Here is an 18,397-nt window from a genome sequence, read left to right on the forward strand (position 1 = left end):
TTAAAATGTGAGAGAATAACTTAGAACAGTTTTTTATTTTATTTATTTTATATATTTTATTTCACTTAATTATTTGAGGGCAAATTCTCAATATCACAATTAAAATTCACCTACCTTTTAACTCAGAAATCCCGTAACTAGGAATACATATTTATCTCCCTAAGTGTACACAGATATATGAAAAGGGTGTTCATTATGGCATTATTCATAGTAGTTAAATAGAAATGGTATATCTTTGCAGTGATGCCACTATATAGCCATTAGATTGAAAATAGATCAAATGTGATTATAAGGAATGATTTCTGAGATGTATTGGTAAGTTTTAAAAATATATACGGATATGTGCAGTACACTCGTTTATATAAAAGAAACAAAAGCATGTGGATGGTAGATATGCATTCTTAATGTACATACACATATGCCTAAAATGATATCCCAGACATTAATGTTGATTGCCTTTGGAGAAGGGGAATCTGAAGATCTGTGGTGGGAAGAAGACTTTTCACTGTATTGTTTACCATCTGCATGGATTAGCCTTTTAAATACTAGACTGAACTCTTGTTTGTAGTATTACATAGAGCACGTTCCCAGAGAACAAAGGCAGACCAGCTTAGATTCTGTCCAGAGTACACATTTTTGAAGAACTGGTGATCTGTTTGAATGAAGTTTTGAAATCAGAGGGACCTTGGCATAGTCTTCATAAGTACAGTTTGATACATACTGTCTTAACTTTTTGTGAGCTCCTTAGACTATCATGTGTAGATTGCAGGGAAAAGTCTTTAAATCAGTGGCTCTCAATCCTGCCTGCCCATGAGAATCACCTTGGGTCTAACATCATACGCATACTTAACTCCTACTGGTTCAGAATCTTTGAGGGTGGGAGATGGTGTGTGTTCATTTCCAGACCACTGCAGTAAAGTGAATATCACAGTAAAGCACATCAAATTAATTTTTTGGTTTCCCAGTAATATATATTGGGTTACCCCAGTAAATATAAAAGTTACATTTATAGTATACTGCAGTTTTTTTAAGTGTGCAGTAGCATTATGTCTGAAAAAAACCCAATGAACATTAATTAAAAAATACTTTATTCCAAAAAAATGCCAGCCATCATTCAACTTTCAGTAAGTTGTAATCTTTTGCTGCTAGAGGGTCTTGACTCTATATGCCAATGGCCTCTGATCGATCATGTTGGTGGTTGCTCAGGGTTGGGGTGGCTGTGGCAATTGCTTAAAACAAGGCAACAGCGAAGTGTGCTGCATGAGTGGACTCTTTTACAAACATTTTCTCTATAAAATGCGATGCTGTTTGATAGCATTTTACCCACAGTAGAACTTCTTTCAAAATTGGAGTCCATCTTCTCAAACCCTGCTGCTTTATCAACTAAATTTATGGAATATTCTAAATCTCTTGTTGTCATTTCAACAATCTTCACAGTATTTCACCATGGGAAGATTCCATCTCAAGTTATCATTTTCTTATCCATCTCGTCATCTGTTGCGGTTTGTCATGAGATTGTAGCAGTTCAGTCACATCTTCAGTTCTGCTTCTAGTTCCCTTGCTGTTCCCACGACATCTGCAGTCTTCAGCCTTCAAAGCCATCCATGAGGTTCAGAGTCACCTTTTTCCAGACTCCCGTTAATGTTGGTATTTTGATCTCTTTCCTTGAATCATAAATGTTCTTAATGACATCTAGAGTAACGAATCCTTTCCAGAAGGTTTTCAATTTACTTTGCCTGGATCATCAGAGGAATCACTATGGCAGCTGTAGCCTTAAGGATTATATTTCATAAATAGTAAGACTTAAAAGTCACAATTACTCCTTGATCTGTGGGCTGCAGAATGGATATTGTGTCAGCAGACATGAAAACAGCATTAATCTCATTGTACATTTCTTTTTTAAAATTTTTTTTTTTTCAACGTTTTTATTTATTTTTGGGACAGAGAGAGACAGAGCATGAACAGGGGAGGGGCAGAGAGAGAGGGAGACACAGAATCGGAAACAGGCTCCAGGCTCTGAGCCATCAGCCCAGAGCCTGACGCGGGGCTCGAACTCACGGAGCGCGAGATCGTGACCTGGCTGAAGTCGGACGCTTAACCGACTGCGCCACCCAGGCGCCCCTCTCATTGTACATTTCTACAAGAGCCCTTGGGTGCATTGTCCATGAGCAGTCGTATTTTGAAGGAAATCTTTTCTTTTGAATAGTAGGTCTCAACAGTGGGCTTAAAATAGTCAATAAACCATGTTGTAAATGGATGTGCTTTCACCCAGGTTTTGTTCTATTCATACAGCACGGGCACAGTAGGTGTAGCATAGTTCTTAAGGGTCCTACAATTGTTACAGTGGTAAATGAGCATTGGATTCAAGTCCCCAACTGCATTAGCCCCTAACAAGAGGATCAGCCTGTCCTTTGAAGCCAGGTATTGATTTCTCTCTAACTATGAAAAATCCTACATAGCATCTTTCAATAGAAGGCTGTTTCATCTGCACTGAAAATCTGTTGTTTAGTGTAGCCACCTTCATTAATTGTCTTAGCTACGTCTTCTGGATAGATATCCAGGGTAGCTTCCTGCAACTTCTATATCACACTTGTTGCTTCACCTTGTACTTCATGCTGTGGAGACACCTTTTTTCCTTAAACTTCATGAATCAACCTCTGCTAGCTTCAAATTTAAACTTCTTTTCTGCAGATTCTTCACCTTTGTTAGCCTTCATAGAATTGAAGGGCATTAGGGCCTTGCTCTGGATTAGATTGGCTTAAGGAATGTTGTAGCTGGATTTGATCTTCTATTCACACCACTAAAATTTTCTCCATATCAGCAGTCAGGCTGTTGCACCTTCTTATTCGTGTGTTCACTGGAGTAGCACTTTTTTTAATCTCCTTCAAAAATTACCAAAATGAGCGGGGACGGACGCCTTGGTAGCTCAGTTAAGCGTCCAACTCTTAATTTTGGCTCAGGTCATGATCTCACAGTTCAGTTCATGAGAGTAAGCTCCGCGCTGTCAGTGCCAAGCCCGCTTGGGATTCTTTTTCTCCTTCCCTCTCTGGCCCCTCCTGTGCCCATGCCCCCTCCTTCTCCCTCCCTCCCTCTGTCTTTCCCTTCACCCCCCACCCAAATAAATAATAAGCTTAAAAAAAAAAAAACCAAAATGTGACGCAGGGATACAAAGTGACCAATGTTGGAAAAATGGCAATGGCACTGATAGACTTGTTCAGCATAGGGTTGCCACAAACCCTCAATTTGTAAAAACGCAATCATTTGTGAAGTGTAGTAAAGTGAAGTGCAGTAAAACTACTTTTAAACAGTTTCTCAGATATTTCTCAGGTGAAGTTGAAACTACTGTATTGTGGGGTGTGTAGGTAGTATGTGTGCATAACTTTATTTATTTAAAAAATTTTTTAGCATTTATTTTTGAGAGACAGAGACAGAGACAGAGCCAGAACGTGAGTGGGGGAGGGGCATAGAAAGAGGGAGACAGAATCCTAAGCAGGCTTGGATGTCAGCTGTGCTGACAGCTCAGAGCCTGATGCGGGGCTCAAACCCACAGACCGCGAGATCATGACCTGAGCTGAAGTCAGATGCTTCACTGACTGAGCCACCTAGGTACCCCTGTGTGCTCGTGACTTTAAACAAAAACAAAATTCAGTATTTTAAACACTATAGAATTTAAAACAAAACTGTAATCATGTAAGAGTTTTAAGTAATTTGCTTAAATATGGCTATTGAAAGGATTAAATGACATGGCAGTGAAGGGACTTGTGAACAGCGGGGGGTGGTCTATTCTAAAGGCCAATGGTTATTCAAACCACTCTGTCAGCTTATAGGTCGGTTAGAGCTAACATTCTCCCCTGGGTTGAGCACTCTGTTCATATGAGAAAATATTTTCACTTTTACACTTATACGTTCTTAAATTGTTGATTTACTGCTGGTAGGTCTCTCCTACTAGACTTTAAATTCTGCAGTAGGTACTATCCCATTTTTTAAAAGTTTCCTCCTGCCCTCTTTAATTTGTCTTTGTGATAAGAATACTTAACATAATGGTCTACCCTCTTAGCAAATTAAAAAAAAAATTTTTTTTTTTAATGATTATTTTTGAGAGAGGATGAGCAGGGGAGGGGCAGAGAGAGAGACACACAGAATCTGAAGCAGGCTTCAGGCTCTGAGCTGTCAGTGCAGGATCCGATGCAGGGCTCGAACTCCAGAACTGTGACATCATGACTTGAGCTGAAGTCAGAAGCTTAACCGACTAAGCCACCCAGGCATCCCCTTAGCAAATTTTTAAGTATATGATACAGTATTATTGTTAATTAGTCACTTTCCTATAAAGTTGGTCTCTGGGACTAAATCATCTTGTATAATTGACCAAAATTTATCAGACTTTGCTTGTGAGGACTCTGCCAAGTCCTTCTGATTTGAAAGCTTCATTAAAACAGATCACCTGTTTTTCAGAAATTTATATTTGATAACTTCTAGTTTTTCCCCTCCCCCAGCCCCTGGCCACCACCATTCTACTCTCTGCTTTATGAATTTGACTGTGTTAGATTGCTCAGAAAAGTGATATTGCATACTATTTGTCCTTCTGTGTTTGGCTTATTTCCCTTTGCCTAGTGTCCTTCAGTTTCATCTGTGTGGTCGCAAATGGCTGGATTTCCTTTTTTTTTTTAAGGCTGAGTAATATTCCATTGTATGTATATACCACATTTTCTTTATTCATCTGTTGAAGGGCACTTAAATTGTTACCATATCTTGGCTATTGTGAACAGTACTGCAGAGAACAGGGCAGTGCAAATCTCTTTGAGATCCTGATTTCAGTTCCTTTGGATATATACCTAAAAGTGGGATTTTTAAGAAGTTCTTGCATTTTTTTTTTTTTAATTTTTTTTTTTTCAACGTTTATTTATTTTTGGGACAGAGAGAGACAGAGCATGAACGGGGGAGGGGCAGAGAGAGAGGGAGGCACAGAATCGGAAACAGGCTCCAGGCTCCGAGCCATCAGCCCAGAGCCCGACGCGGGGCTCAAACTCACGGACCGCGAGATCGTGACCTGGCTGAAGTCGGACGCTTAACCGACTGCGCCACCCAGGCGCCCCAGTTCTTGCATGTTTTAACATTATTCATTTTTCCTTTTTTTATTATAGTGTTTTTAAGTACAGAGCTTCAAGCTTTACAGATACTACAGAATAAGAAACGTAAAAATTCTCAATTAGATAAAAACAGTGAAATTTATCAAGAAGTTGAAGCTATCTGTGATACTCTTGGTGTACCCAAGTCAGCAACTTCTGACATTCCGCTTATGCTAAACCAAGTGGAATCAAAGGTATCGTATTTATTTTTCATTTCCCAAAAATGGAACTAAATGCTAACATGTAAATGTACTGAAAATGAAAATATTTCCTTTAAGATGCATTCCATTTCAAGAGAAGTTTATCTTCCTGTAAAGTAAATTTTGGATTCTGAGTTCATATGCGTATGTGACTTAATTTGCCAATAGCTAATATTCAGGAATCAGATCTTAATGAGTGAGGGCCTTTAGGCTTTGCAAGAGTATTCTGTGGTAGAAATCACTTTGCAAGTTAAAGGATCCCTTTCCCAAGTAACGTTAGAATGTAGTATAATGAAAGAAGTAGAGTAATCCAAAGTTGAAGGCAAACTACATTTTTAAAAAAATGGATATTGTTAATAGAATTGTAATGTAGTTGTCTTTGGCAGTGAGCAATCACAATTTCTGGTGGATAGGTGTTTAGGAAATGTTTGTTGTATAGAAAATAAATGAATGAATAAGTGTCCTGATGTAGTTAAAAACAACCACAAGCTGTGTACCTCAAACTTTGTGAAATTTTCTCTTCAATTATTAAACTACTCTTCTTCCCTGTTGAGCCACATATTAGAGAGAATGCTACCCTTGCAGTCCAAATTCCAGCCTATTTCCTAGGATTCCTCAAGGGGAATAACACAGGATTCATTTTAAAGGAAAAGAATGTTCTTACTCTCAAGAACAGGTTAAAGCTCCATTTTTATACATGCTGTGTTATACTAAATTCTTGGATAAAATATTCCTGCATTGATAATTTAGGAACTGAAAAGATAAAAAGATTTGTCTTAATTGAACATAACAGAATTTTGGTGTCATTAAGATGAAAACACAATTTTAAAAACATTTTTTCTTTTTGTGGAACCTGCAGACCAAAGAATAACTCTTTTTGAATCACTCAAAAGTGTTATGGAGTTAACAAGTTACTCTTCAATGCTTTTCTCTTTTCCTCTGGATTAAGAATGATCTAGGGTTGGCTAAAATGTCTGGGATAATTTCACCTTGAGACAGATATCTAGGCTTTTTCTAATCTTCCTGTGCTTCTACATATTGATCCCCAAAAGGCTTTTCTTTTTTATGGGTCTCAGTTACAATTAAAAATATCCCTGAACCTGTTGTTTCTCTACTTGAAGTAGGCTATGCATAATGCCTACGTTCAAGTGCTGGCAGGCTAATCTGAAGGTACTTGCTACTGTGGCCATTGTGGCCAAATATTTTCCTAAAAGGACTTTGTTCTCCATTCCTTATTGAATATGCTTTGTCACCATTGGGAAAGAAAATTAGTGTTTTCTAACTTGAAGCTGTTCAAGTGTGACTCTAAAGAAATTATAGTAATATTAATGGCAAACATATACATTTACTGTTGTAAATGTTTACATATAATAATTCATTTAATTCTCACGTCACATATAATGAGGTAGTTGCTATTATCTACAACAGCCATATGAGGAAAGTGAGGTGCTGAAAGATGGAATAAATTGGGCAAGCAAGTTTCTAAGTAGTAGTGGCAGACCTGAAGTTTAAATACAGGCAACCTCCAGAGTCTGTGCTCTTAAACTTCCTCTCTATTTGAGTTGAACTCTCAAACTTACTGAAACTGTTGTCCAATGTTGAAATCCTGGGAATGGAACTGAGCATGATTACATGTAAGAAGTTATAGGTAAACATTCAGAATCCCTCTCGAGTGAGGAGTTATAACTCAGACTTTTAGTAACATATGAAATAATCAAAATTGGAGGTGGTTGCAATAGTTGGGAAATCTGCAGAAGTTGAGTATCTTAAGAAAATAAGTTAATTCTTTATAATAAGTAAGAATTGTATTGTTGTAGAGTAGATTTGCCACGAAGCTAATAGAGCTTAAGCTTTGGGGCCTCTCATTTGTACAAGCCTTTCTAAGCTAATTTTTTAAAAAATAGCTTTCTCAATGTAGAGTTTACATGTCATAAAGTTCACTCGCTTAAAATAGATAATTAAATGCATTTTATTTAGAGAGTACAACCATCATCAAAATCTAATTTTAAAACATTTCCATCAGCCTCCAAAGAAACCTTCTGTCCATTTACAGTCACTCCCCATCATTACCAGCAGTTTCCAAGTTAATTTTGTGTTCACGGTTTTTAACTTTTTCTTAAAGAATGCCCTTAACATTAAATAAGCTTGATATTCCTCAAAATCTGAACTGTCTTGATTGTACCTTATAACTAAGAAACTGTAGATATATCATTCTGTTTTGAAATTGTTTTTAGATAATGAAAATTTCTTCAGTTAGGGTGAGCCCAACTTAGGCTATCATTTCTCAGTCGTTTTGTTCGGGATAAATTACTGTTATTGGAATGGCTGATATTGCTAGAGCAAAAACAAATGTCTAATAACTTCTTTACTAAAACAAAAGTGTTGCAAGTAATTCAAATTAGTGGCTTTGCAAAAGTCATGAAATGTGTATGTGGTGACTATAATTTAGAGGACTTGATCTATTGCGTTTTGCTGAACAATGAAACCAGAATGCTTGCACTTGGCATGTATACAGAAGCATGCATAAGAGTGTGCCATTTCAAGGAGAAGCTCCCCAAATTATTTCACATAAGGCCACACAGATTCTCATAGTAAAACCTTTCAGTAGCTACTTCTTTAGTCGTCTATATACATTATTTCTTATTCTGGAAAAGAAGATACTCTGCACTGTGCTGATATTCTTTCCTAGTATGTGAAGGTATATTTCATTTATTTTACTTGAACATTTCACTTATTCTTCAGCATTCAAAACAGCATTTTAAGGATAATGTTGTTTTAAATTAGGGATATACTTTTTCATAATCTTTTATATTTACTTTTAGGTGAAGGATATTCTCTCAAAAGTCCAGAAAAATCATGTGGGAAAACCACTGCTGAAAATTGATTTAAATCTGGAACAGGCGGTAAAATACCTTGCTTTATTCGTTTTATGTAATTCAATTAGTGAATATGACTTAATTTTATTAGTGGACACCTAGATTTTACAATGGGTAGCATACCTTTATTACTTTAGAGAATTAAAATGGATTGACATCCTAGAGTAATAGGTTCTGACATTTCAGATTATTAATTGTCCAAGAGTATAGATAGCACCCAGTATGTTAGCATAGTTGTGATTAGAAAAAGATAGTAGCTCAAAAGCCAACAAGGTGGAAATTTTTGGCATTTTCTTTCCTTATTGGTCCAGACCACTTAGCAAGTAGATGTTTTACTTAAAACGCTTGATTGAAGATGAGGTAAAGTCTCCCAGTTGTAGAGTTTAATTCATATGGTTAGTATTTCTGAATATCATAAATGTTCTCTCAGATACTCTTTATTATTCAAAAAATTTACCATAAAGTCTCATGGGATCAGAAAATGGTTACCAGGTACAATATCTTTTGAATCAGGAGGTATTGACCACAGTTTTCAAATTTCTGTGTATACAGAGTGTAAAGTTTATGATTTTTGTTTCTGAATTCTTTAGGAACAACTAGAAAGAATCAATGAAGCTCTTTCCTGTGAATATGAATGCCGCCGGCGGATGTTGATGAAACGATTAGATGTGACAGTGCAGTCCTTTGGTTGGTCTGATAGAGCAAAGGTAGGGCTGTTTTCCCATTTGTGTCCTGTAGGTGGTACTCTGTGACAGCTCTTCAGGCTGCACTGTTTGTCGTTATGTAATTGTGCCACATTTGCACTTACCACTTACTCTGAAGCACATGCCCGGGCCAACTACTGCTCTTACATAATGGTCCTAGTCTTTTGTAAATCCCTGTTTGCAGATATCTTGATTTCTTTCCAAATGTTTTCACATTGATTTTAAACTACTACATGTTGTGATTTATGCAATGATAGGCATAAAAGAAGGGGTGTCATATGAGACAGTGAGATAGATACAGTAAACAACCGGTCAAGAAAGGAGACCATTGGAATAGGTGTAGGTAGTGCTGATGCCAGAACAAGTCTTCTGAAAGGTGTTGTAAGGCTCTGGACTGTGTTCTGGTTTAAGAGGAGGTTGGATGGTGGGGGCATTCCCAAATAATGGATTTATCACATAGCTTTCTAGAGAGCTGTCTCCCATCACTCCCATTTTATGCCTTTAAACTGTATTCAAGCTTCGTCTGGGTACCCTGCCCCACTCTGCATCATAGTCTAGAAATTCTCCAGACAGTAAGCTGGGACAGTTAATAGGGCTTGCATCATTTGCGTCCCCTGTTTCAGGGATTACTGTTCTGTGCTCCTTCATGTCCAGTGTGTGGAAATCACTAGTTCACATGGGTTGTCCACTTTTGTTTCAGGTGGGATGGTAAATCTGGTGCCTCTTACTCTCACATACCATACCATCATCATCGTCGTCATCGTTATCATTATGTTTTTTTGTATTGACTAGGCAGTTCTACCCCATGTTGTATCAGCTGGGGCACTTATGCAGCTTCATTCAGCTGATGCCGGGACTGGGCTGGAATATTCAAGATGGTTGTCTCATAGTGTGGGTTCTGCTGATTGTTGGTGTGCTTTGCCTTTGCCTGTCTTGGTTCTTAAGTGGTCTCTGTTTCTACGTGGTGTTTTGTATTGGTTTACTATGGCTGCTGTAAGAAATTAGCATACACTTAGTGGCTTAAATAATGAACATTTATTCTTATAGTTCTAGAGATCAGAAGTCCTAAAATGAAGGAATTAGCAAGGTTGCATTCCTCCAGATACTATAGGGGAGAATCTCTTTCCTTTGTATTTTCTAGCTTCTTAATGCTACCTGCATACCTTGACTCGACTCCTGACGTCATCCTTTTATCTTCAAAACTAGTAGTGTAAGATCTTCCAGTCTTTCTGTTTCCATTGTCACATCACCTTTTGTGTCTCTCTTACAAGTATTCTTGTGATTATACTGGGCCCACTCACATAGTACAGGATAATGTTTGTATCTGAAAATCTTTGAATTAATCACATCTACAGCTGTCAGGTAACATATTCCAGGAATTAGGATGTGGACATCTTTAGGGGAGCTGTTTTTTAATTTACCAGACACCTCATCTTCCTTACCACTATAGGAGGTGATTTTTCTGAATCCTTGCATTGTGAAAATGTATTTATTCTCTTGTCACATTTGATTGATAGTGTGGGTAAATATAAAAATCTAGGTTGAACCTATTTTTCCCTAAAAATACTGAAGGCATTGATTCATTGTTTTCTAGTGTTTCGTGCTACTGGTGAGAAACCTGATGTAGTTCTGTGTCCTTTTGGATAACTTTTAAACTTTTTTCTTGGGAAACTTTTGGGCTTTTTCTTTAGCTTTGGAGTTCTGAAATTTCATAGTAAGGGTTCGTATGGGTCTTTTCCATTCATTGTGCTAAAACAGTAAATGGACCTTTGAATGTGTAGACTCTTACATTTTTCTTCATTAATCCCTTTCATTTTGTTTTATTTTCTCTTTCTGAAATTCTTATTAGTCAGATTTTGGACATCCTGTATACATCCACTTAAGTTGCTTTATTTTTTCTCCCATTTTCTATCTGTTTTCCTTTTTTGATACGTTTTCTTAGAAATGCCCTCAATTTTATTTTGTATTTGGTATCGAATTTTTGTTTCTGCCATCATTTTTTAATTTCCAGGGAATCTTTTTGATTCTGTAGTTTTCCTTTTTTTCATATTTTTTCTTGTTTTATGGATGTATTATCATCTTAAATAAAAATGAAAAGTTAAAAAAAAAAGGGTCTTAAATTATCTCTGTTTCCTCCAGCGTAATTTTTTATTCGTTTTTCTTAGTCTCTTGCTTATGGTGGTTTTCCTCAAATGCAGGATGGTTCTTGGTTGATCATATTAAGAGCAAGACATTGAAAAGCTGTGTGCTTTGCTTTTTAGATTTCACATATAAGTAAAATCGTAGGGTATTTACCTTTCTCTGTCTGGCTTATTTCACTTAGCATTAAACCCTCTAGATCCACTCATGTTGTTGCAAATGGCCAGACTTCATTCTTTATTATGTCTGAATAATATTCCATTATTTGTTTATATATATGTGTATACACACAATCTCTCCACATCTTTTTTTATCCATTCATCTATCAGTGTCCCCCGATAGGTTGCTTCCTTATCTTGGTTATTATAAGTAATGCTGCAGTGAACATAGGGGTGCGTGTGTTTTTTCAAATTAGTGGGTTTTTTCCTTTGGGTAAATAGCCAGAAGTGGTATTACTGGATCATATGGTAGTTCCTATTTTTAATTTTTTGAGGACCCTTCATAATGTTTTCCACAGTTTCTGCACCAATTTATGTTTCCACCAACAGTGCACGAGGGTTCCCTTTTCTCCACATTGTTGCCAACATTTTTTATTTCTTGTCTTTTTGATAATAGCCATTCTGACAGGTATGAGATGTTATCTCATTGTGGTTTAGATTTGTATTTCACTGATGATGAGTGATACTGAACATCTTTTCATGTGCCTGTTGACCATCTGTAGGTCTTCTTTGAAGAAATGTCTATGTAGGTCCTCTGCCTTTTTTTTTTTTTTCCAACGTTTATTTATTTTTGGGACAGAGAGAGACAGAGCATGAACGGGGGAGGGGCAGAGAGAGAGGGAGGCACAGAATCGGAAACAGGCTCCAGGCTCTGAGCCATCAGCCCAGAGCCTGACGTGGGGCTCGAACTCCCGGACCGCGAGATCATGACCTGGCTGAAGTCGGACGCTTAACCGACTGCGCCACCCAGGTGCCCCGGTCCTCTGCCTTTTTAATACGATTTTTTTGGATACTGAGTTGAATGAGTCCTTTATATATTTTGGATGTTAAACCCTTATTGATAATATCCTTTCAACCATACCTTCAGTAGGTTGCTGTTTAGTTCTATTGATTTCTTTGCTATGAAGAAGGTGTCCTCTTTGGTGTCATCTCATTTGTTTATTTTTGCTTTTGCAGTCCTTGCCTGGGAAGATAGATCGAAAAAATACTGCCGAGATTGATACCAAATAGTTTACTAATTGTTTTCTTTCAAGAATTTTATGGGTTCGGGTCTTAATTTAAGCGTTTAATCCATTTTGAGTTTATTTTTGTGTATGGTGTAAGAAGATAGTCCAGGTTCGTTTTTGTACATGTAGCTGTCCAGTTTTCCATTTATTGAAGAGACTGTCCTTTCCACATTGTATATTCTTGCCTTCTTTGTTGTAGATTAATTGACCGTAAAGCATGCATTTATTTCTGGACTCCCTATTGTGTTAAGATGATCTGTGTGTATGGTTTTTGTACTACCAAACTGTTTTGATTATTATAGTTTGTGTACAGTTTAAAATTAGGGAACATGATATGTACAGTTTTGTTCTTTTTCACAATTGCTTTTGCGAATTGGGGCCTTTTCTGGTTACGTAGGAATTTTAGTACTATTTTATAGTAGTGGTATTCTGGTTCTGTGAAAAATACTGTTGGGGTTTTGATAGAGATTGCATTGAATCTGTAGATTGCTTTGGGTAGTATGGACATTTTAATAATACTAATTCTTCTGATTCATGAGCATGGTACATCTTTCCATTTATTTGTATTCAGTTGCTTTCATCAGTGTCTTGTAATTTTCACTGTACAAGTTTTTCCCCTCATTGGTAAATTTTATTCCTAAGCCTTTATTCCTAGGGTTTTGATTTGTTTTTTTATGCAGTTGTAAATAGATTTGTTTTCTTAATAACTCTTTCAGATAGTTGTTACTAATATATACAAACAACACATTTCTTTATATTATCATACAACTTTACTGAGTTCATTGATTGGTTTTAATAGTTTTTTGGTGGAGTCTTTAGGATTTTCTGGATACAATATCAGGTCATCTACACTTAATGACAGTTTTGCTGCTGCTTTCCAGTTTGAATGCCACATTTTTTTCCCCTCCTTGCCTAATTGCCCTGGCTAGGACTTCCTCCATCTTAGAGGGCAGTCTTTCAGCTTTTCACTGTTGAGTGTGATATTTGCAAAGGTTTGGTCTTCTATGGCTTTTATTTTGTTGAGGTATGTTACCCACTGTGTTGAGAGTTTTTATCATTAATGGATGATGAATTTTGTCAGATGTTTTTTTCTGCATCTATTGAGATGATCGATCATATGATGTTTTCTTTCTTTCTTTTTTTTTTAGAAAGTGTGAGAGAGTGTATGTGTGAGAGGGGAAGGACAGAGGGAGAGGGAGAGAGCATCTTAAACAGGTTCCAGGCTGGGCATGGACCCTGATGCGGGCTCAATCTCAGAACTGTGTGGTTATAACCTGAGCTGAAATCAAAAGTCAGATGTTTAACAAACTGAGCCACCCAGGCTTCCTGCCCAATCATAAGATTTTCATCCTTCATTTTGTTAATGTGATGTATCTTGTTTGATTTACAGATGTTAAACCATCTTGTGTCTGTAGAATAAATCCCACTTGATTATGGTGTATATTCATTTTAATGTAGTGTTGAATTCGTTTTGCTAATCATTTGTTGAGGAGTTTTGTATCTGTGTTTATCAGGGATATTGGCCTGTAATTTTTTTGTTAGTGCCTTTGTCTGGTTTCAGGGTTATGGTGGCCTTGTAAAATGAGTATGGAAACATTCCATCCTCTTCAGTTTTATGGAATAATTTGAGAAGGGAATGATGATTAACTCTTTGAATGTTTGGTAGAATTTAGCTTTGAAGCTGTCTGATCCTGAACTTTTTTTGTTGGGAGTTGTTTGATTCCTGATTCAACTTCATTGCTAATAATCAGTCTATTCAGATTTTCTCTTTCTTCATGACTCAGGCTTGGAAGATTGTATGTTTCTAGGAATTTATTAATTTCTTCTGAGTTGTCCAATTTGTTGACATGTAATTGTTCAATAATCATCTCTTAGGGTCCTTTGTATTTCAATGCTACCAATTGTAATTTCTCTTTCATTTCTTAGTTCTGTTTGGGATATTTTCTGGATGAGTCTGGCAAAAGGTTTTTTTTTTGGATGAGTCTGGCAAAAGGTTTATCAATTTTGTTTATCTTTTCAAATAACCAGCTCTTTGTTCCATTGTTGTTTTCTGTTTTTTGGTTTTTTTTTTTTAATCTCTAGTGCATTTATTTCTGTTTTGATCTTTATTATTTCCTTCCTCTGTTAACTTTGGGCTTTGTTCTCCTTTTTCTAGTTCCGTTAGGTGTAGAATATTTGAGGTTTCTCTTGTTTTTTGAGGTAAGCCTTTATTGCTGTGAACTTCTGTCTTAGAACTGCTTTTGTTTTATCCCAAGGATTTTGGAATATTGTGTTTCCATTTTCATTGTCCCAGTATTTTTTTATTTTTTTCTTTGAGTTCTTTGTTGACTCATTGTTTTTTGTTTTTTTTTTTTTAACACGTTTAATTCCACACGTTTATTTTTTCAGGTTTTCTTTTTTTTTTTTTTTAATGCTTATTTATTTTTGAGAGAGAGAACGAGCAGGGGAGGGGCAGAGAGAGAGAGGGAGACACAAGATCAGAAGCAGGCTCCAGGCTCTGAGCTGTCAGCACAGAGCCCAATGCAGGGCTTGAACCCACAGACCATGAGATCATGACCTGAACCCAAGTTGGATCTTAACCAACTTAGCCACCCAGGCACACCTCCGATTTTCTTCTTGTAATTGATTTCTAGTTTCGTGCTGTTGTGGTTGGAAAAGGTGCCTTCTAGGACTTCAGTCTTCTTAAATTTATTGAGATTTCTGTGGCCTAACATGCCATCTGTCCTGGGGAATTTTTTGTGTGCATTTGAAAAGAATGTATGTTCTGCTTTTTTATGTAATGTTTTGTATATATTTATTAAGTCCATTTGGTCTAATGTGTTGTTTAAGGCCATTGTTTCCTTGTTGATTTTTCTATCTGGATGATCTATCCATAGGTGTAAGTGGGGAGTTAAAGTCCCCCACTATTATTGTGTTGCTCTCACCTTTTCCTTTTATGTCTGTTAATATTTGCTTTATATATCTAGGTACTTTCTTGTTGGGGTACATAAATATTTACAAATGTTATATCCTTCTGTTGGATTGACCTCCTTTTCATTGTGCAATACCCCTGTTTATCTTCTGTTATGGTGTTTGTTTTAAAGTCTGTTTTGTCTGATAAAAGTATTGGTATCCAGTTTTCATTTCCATTTGAATGGAATACCTTTTTTTATTCCATCACTTTCATCCTTTTTTATCTTTAGATCTACAGTGAGTGTCATGTAGGCAGCATATAAATGGTCCTTGTTCTTTTATCTGTTCAAAACGTACAGGTACCTTTTGATTGGAGAATTTGTTCCATTAACATTTAAAGTAACTATTGATAGGTATGTACTTAATTGCCATTTTGTTAATTGTTTTCTGGTTATTTTTATAGTTCTTCCCTGTCTTCTTCCCTTGCTCTCTTTCCCTGTAGTTTGATGCCTTTCTTTAGTGTTAGGTTTAGCTTCTCTTTGCTTTATTTTTTGTGTATCTATTGATAAGGTTTTTGGTTATGGTTACTATGAGTTTCACATATAACCTGTATATATAGTGGTCTATTTTAAGTTGATGGTCACTTAGAATATGTTAATGAATGCATACTCTGCCTTGCCACCAGTGTTTTATGCTTCTGGCATCATATGTTGTGTCATTTTATTTTATATATCCCTTAACTAATTATTGTAGTTATAGTTGTTTTTACTACTGTTGTCTTTTAGCTTTCATACTAGCTTTCATACTAACATTATAAGTGGTTGATCCACTCCCTACCTTTATTATGTAATTGCTTTTACCAGTGAGATTTTTTTCTTTCATATATTTCCTTATTTCTCGTCATGGCCTTTTATTTCTACTTAAAGAATCCTTTTAATGTTTCTTTTGGGATCTGGCAAGTGTTGATGAACTCTGTTAACTTTATCTTGTCTGGGAAACTCTTACCTCCCTGTCAATCCTGAATGATAACTGTGCTGGATAGCATATTCTTGGTTGTAAGTTTTCCTTTCAGCACATTGAATATATCATGTCACTCCCTTCTGGTCTGCAAGCTTTTTGCTGAAAAATCAGCTGATAGCGTTATGAGAGTTTCCTTGTATATAACTAGTTGTTTTTCACTTCTTGCCTGTAAGTTTCTCTCTTTATCTTTAACTTTTGATATTTTAATTATCAATGTGCAATGGTATGGATCTCTTTATTTGGGTTTTTCTTTGCTTCCTGGACCTGAATGTCTGTTTCCTTCCCCAGGTTAGGGAAATATTCAGCCATTATTCTTTCAAATAAGTTTTCTTGCCTGTTTTTTTCCACTTTTCTCATTCTGGAACCCCTAGAATGTGAATATTAGTACATTTGATGTCTTGGAGGTCCCTTAAACTATCCTCATTTTTAAAAGTTCTTTTTTCTTTTTGTTGTTCTGATGGTGGTGATTTACAGTACCTTATCTTCCAGGTCACTTTCTGTTCTTCTTTATCATCTAATATGCTTTTTGATTCCCTCTGTTTTTTTTGTTTCATCTGTTGCATGTTTCAGCTCTGATTAATACTGTCTTACACTTTTGAACAGTAGTACTGTCTTACACTTCATCCATTCTTCTGAGTTTGATGAGCATCTTTATGCCCATTGACTTTGAACTCTGTTTCAGATAACTTCTGTTTCATTAAGAGCTTTTTTTTTTTAAATTTTTTTTTTTCCAACGTTTTTTTTTTTTAATTTATTTTTGGGACAGAGAGAGACAGAGCATGAACGGGGGAGGGGCAGAGAGAGAGGGAGACACAGAATCGGAAACAGGCTCCAGGCTCTGAGCCATCAGCCCAGAGCCTGACGCGGGGCTCGAACTCACGGACCGCGAGATCGCGACCTGGCTGAAGTCGGAGGCTTAACTGACTGCGCCACCCAGGCGCCCCTGTTTCATTAAGAGCTTTTGTTGAGGTTTTGTTTTGTTCTTTTTTTTTTAAGTTTTTTTTTTTTTTTTTTACATTTCTTTATTTTTGAGAGACAGAGTGAGACAGCGCACGAGTCGGGGAGGGGTAGAGAGAGGAGACACTGTATCTGAAGCAGCCTCCAGGCTCTGAGCAAATTGTCAGCACAGAGCCTGACACGGGACTTGAACCCATGAACTGTGAGATCATGGCCTGAGCTGAAGTTGGGCACTCAACCGACTGAGCCACCCAGGCGCCTCTGTTTTGTTCTTTTATTTGGAATATACTTCTGTGTTTCCTCATTTTGTCTGACTCTGTTTCTATGTGTTGAGCAAATTGGCTACCTCTCCTGGTCTTAAAGGAGTGGTTTTATATAGGAGATGTCCTGTGGGGCCCAGAAGTGCACTCCCTCCTCATCACCAGAGCCACATGCTCAAGAGGCATTTTCTGTGTGAGCTACGTATACCTCCCTATTCTAGGACTCGGCCAGTGGGTGAGGCTTTCAGTGGGGTGACAGCAGCATTAGCATGTTAGATTGAGAGTTCCAAGATGGCACCTGCTAGCATCAGCACTAGCAAAGTAGAATGTGATCTTCAAAAGGGCCCCTGACGGTGTTTTCCGTCTCTAGAGTGTGTCTTAGCAATTGCCTGCCTGTCTGAGCAGCATGAGCCCTCTAAGAGCAGGTTCTCTGTTCCCTGTAGCTCTGTGGTTTTCCTGGATGTAATCTCTGTTTTGAAAGTCTGGCTTTGGGGCTCTCTTTTCTCTTGTGCAGGATCTAAAGGTTGGAGTACCTGTGTGGACCTCAAACCCTTCACTCCTCAGGAAGAAGTTCCATGTTTTTGAAATTCTTTCCTGTCTGTGGATTGCTGTGTTGTGGTGTGGGTTTTTTCCCCCCTCTGGGGGGGGGAGGAGGTCTCTGCCACTTTGATTCCTCTTAGTCCCTCCTTGTGGAGGCTCTGTTCATTCAGTTTTCAGGACTTTTTTTTGAGGGAATTATTCTATATGTAGTTTCATATTTGTTTTGACCCGTGGTGGTAGTGAGTTCAGGATCCTCCCGTGCCACCATCTGAACTGTCCTCTGAGAAACATTTGAGCATAGGAATCATAGAATAGCTATAAGGCAGAGTTGTAGAGCTGTCATTCATGTATTTTCTTTCAAAAAACATTTATTCAGCACCTCATATGTGTCAATCACTGTATGGGAGGTACCAGTTTTATAAATTTAATAGTTTGTTTATATATTGGGTCTTCAGCTT

The 18,397-nt window shown here is 37.1% G+C and overlaps 1 protein-coding gene across 1 annotated transcript in view; it reads left to right on the top strand.

Annotated features, from left to right (window-relative positions):
* The window catches only part of TSLIG3B (tRNA splicing ligase complex subunit 3B), a 37,116-nt gene that overhangs the window by 11,946 nt on the left and 6,773 nt on the right, over positions 1–18,397 (top strand). Inside the window, exons 4-6 of the mRNA XM_086710333.1 lie at positions 5,142–5,320; positions 8,149–8,229; positions 8,793–8,909. Of these exons, the coding sequence (XP_086566459.1) occupies positions 5,142–5,320; positions 8,149–8,229; positions 8,793–8,909 (377 nt within the window). The remainder of the gene's footprint in view (positions 1–5,141; positions 5,321–8,148; positions 8,230–8,792; positions 8,910–18,397) is intronic.

Source organism: Puma concolor, chromosome B3, assembly GCF_028749965.1.
Source record: "Puma concolor isolate L17-30 chromosome B3, mPumCon1.1.hap2, whole genome shotgun sequence".
Classification (NCBI taxonomy): Eukaryota; Metazoa; Chordata; class Mammalia; order Carnivora; family Felidae; genus Puma; species Puma concolor.